The following is a 3,043-nucleotide window of genomic DNA, read 5'->3' as shown; positions in this document are numbered from 1 at the left end:
AAAGAAATGGATAAATCTAACAGTACTCACATAAAGATATCATATTTTTAATGTAGTGGGTCTCAATTTTTTTTTTCAAATGAAGTATATGAGATTTACATACCCCATAATATATCTAGCATTACTCTAAAAACTATTTTCAGAAGAAAAAGTATGTGCACAAACGAAATCACAAAACTGATCACTTCAATCTAAAGAAATAATACTTGTAGTCGTAAGTGTGTAAGTGTCGCGCAATCACTTTAAAAAAAGTGAATAAATATGGAATTCACATGAAAAGAAAATTAATTTTTTTAATAGTAAATCCTACTCTTTTTTAAAACAACTGCACAGTACTTACACACTTTACGATTGTATGTAACATTATTTGAGATGAGTTTTGTTACATATAAATGAATTCGCGTACCAATCTGCATACTAATACTGTTACATTCATATTCAAAATTTAAATTGGCACCATTTTCATTAAAATCTGACTTTTTGACCAATAACGTTGGATGAGTGTGCAAAATTACTTACAACCAAATTTTTTGTATAGAGACTAAGGAGAACTTGATCATCAGCTTTTACCCGTAAGATCACTAGCTGATAGGTATATTAGTATCATCATATAAATATATATATATATATATATATATATATGTAACAAATGGCGCCGTTTGTTAGTACATAATTACTACAAATAAACCTTGTCTTTAGGTGGAAACAGATCTTCATAGCAACAATCTTGAAGCATCGGGTCCTTCATGAACAAAGACATGATATGAGAAGCAAAACCTACTCCAAATATCACGTCACCAACTCCATCGAAGTACTCAAAACATAAGAGCTTGAGATGTTTGCAGCCCTCTAAAAGCATCTCAAGATTATCCCGGGAGATTTGAGAGACACTTATTCTCAAATACTTGAGTTTAGATGCTAATTTCACCAACAAAATGGCAGCTTCATCGCTAATTTCCACATGATTGCAACATAGAGCAAAAAACTTGTGGCAATTAGTGCTGATTGGGATCAGGATCTTGTCAAGATAAGAGCAGCCTTCAACATATAACAACTCTAGACTCTCCCACCTTCCTATGAATTTGGGGATATGCTCCACCTCGCCCAACATAAAATCACGAGGCAGATATAACCACTTCAATTCTGGGCACCTGTTGATCATCATGATCATAATTATCATTTGTCAAATAGAAATACCTTGCACATTTCTGTCAGTAACTTAATTTTTAAAGTAACTTAATTTTTAAGGTATTTTATGTTACTATATGCTCATGAGATTAAGGCATTACTTTGATTTAGAAAGCATTTCAACTCATTTCATCTAATTATTACAATTTTCTCAAATTTTCAAACAAAATATACAATAAACATGAACTCAACTTTTTCAAATTTTAAAACAAAAATAATATTAAAAATAATATTCTAATAATATTTTATTCAACTTTCATCTCATCTCATCTCATCTCCTCTTAACTCACAATCCAAACCTCCCTTAAGTGCTTGTTTGGTTGAATTCAACTGAGTTCAACTTAGTTTAGTTTAATCTTAAGCTGAGTTTAACATTTAAACACACAACTCTCAATTAATAAACTCATTTTAACATCTAAACTCATTTTAGGTGAACTCCACAAAACTCACTCCACTATATCAACTCACTACTATTTATAAATAACTCAGCTTAACTCACATTAACATCCAAACGCAATCTAAGTCTGAACTATATCTCAAATCCACGTTGAGGGAGATCACCTTGCAATTGGACCTTACTTTGTAGGTTCTCCAATTCATCTTGTCCTCTCTCGAGGGCTAGTGATTCCCTATGAGTAAAGAAGCTATACAATGATTAAGAAAGTTGTAAAATCATCACTTTGGCTAAAAAATTTAAACTGATGGTAAGAAGTAGATTTAATTATTTATATTATATTTTTAACCTACACTCTCCCTCACCTTCAATAAGTGCGCATAACATGTGAAATATATAATTAATTAATGAGTATAATGTAAAGTCAAGATTCAAACTATGAATCTTTGCTCTAATATCATATAAAATTATCACTTGTTCTAGAAGGTTAAGCTTTAAAATCACCGCTTGTCCAACTTAAACTTTTGGAACAATTAATAATTTTACAAGAATATTAGTATACAAACTCGATCCGCGCCTCGCAATATATAACAAGGAAAAAAATGTATTATATCCATTGTCCGTTTGATAGAAAATGTGTTTTATATGTTCAAGACTAGCATACTAAATACAATATTATTAATGTGAAAACCTATCACATTAACTAATAATTATATATAAATAATTATAACTAATGTTTCCAACTTATAATTAATTAACATCACAAGAAAATAAGCGGAGAGGGGAAAAAGAAATTTACTGTTCCGAGGCATATTCCAATGCCTGCTCAGTGAAGAAATCTGCAACGACAAGTGTAGTCGCAGACCTATGACTTCGGTCCACCACGAACCGGACGAAGGCAGCGACGACGTCAAGATCTTCTTTATTTGGTATGGTGAAGAAGTTATGAAAGGAAACTGAACGGAACGGTGGTCGGAGACGAGCCGGAGATGGTCGGAAAGATGAGAGGGCGTGAAAGTTAAGGTTCTTCCAACATATGGGGTCAAGACTGGCTTCGTACCACGACCTGCACACCAAGGGAACTTGCATCAACAGTGCTTCCATACCTAATCTTCTCAACACTTCAACCAAGCAGTCTCTGTTCAGCTCTTCCCATTTCCTCTCCCCCATCTCTCTGCTTTTGGGTTCTCAAGCTCTTAGCAACTTTTTATATACCCTGAGCTCATACGATCAGCACCAGCTGCACGCACCAAGAGTTTTCCTTCCTCTGCCTGAAATCTAGAGAAAATCTCTAGCTCCCACCTAACTCTCAGGCCCCCATATCCTTTCTCCCCAAAGCTCTCTACCAACCCTCCTGATCATCTCCTCTTCCCTGATCCTCCTTTTCCTGCCAATTTTCTGTCATTGAATAATCTTTCTTTATCTATTAATTCGCTATTAGAATATAGATTCTTCTCAAGC

General features: G+C 33.8%; 1 protein-coding gene across 1 annotated transcript; it reads right to left on the bottom strand.

The window, feature by feature from the left end:
* Positions 1-453: 453 nt before the first annotated feature.
* On the bottom strand, positions 454-3,043 carry LOC122297438 (F-box/LRR-repeat protein At3g48880-like). Its single transcript, XM_043107486.1, has 2 exons — positions 2,382-3,043; positions 454-1,151 (listed from the first exon to the last, which is right to left on the bottom strand). The coding sequence occupies exons 1-2, from the start codon at positions 2,750-2,752 to the stop codon at positions 677-679; spliced, it is 846 nt and encodes a 281-aa protein (XP_042963420.1). The 5' UTR covers positions 2,753-3,043; the 3' UTR covers positions 454-676.

This window comes from Carya illinoinensis, chromosome 15 (assembly GCF_018687715.1).
Source record: "Carya illinoinensis cultivar Pawnee chromosome 15, C.illinoinensisPawnee_v1, whole genome shotgun sequence".
In the NCBI taxonomy this organism is placed as follows: Eukaryota; Viridiplantae; Streptophyta; class Magnoliopsida; order Fagales; family Juglandaceae; genus Carya; species Carya illinoinensis.
This window is presented reverse-complemented; position numbering and strand designations above follow the sequence as displayed.

Excerpts from the sequence above, each read along its gene's own strand:
- LOC122297438 (XM_043107486.1), bottom strand. The coding sequence starts at position 2,752 with ATGGGGGAGAGGAAATGGGAAGAGCTGAACAGAGACTGCTTGGTTGAA. Across the intron at positions 1,152-2,381 it reads TTGGAATATGCCTCGGAACA|GTGCCCAGAATTGAAGTGGT; the intron begins GTAAATTTCTTT and ends GATGATCAACAG.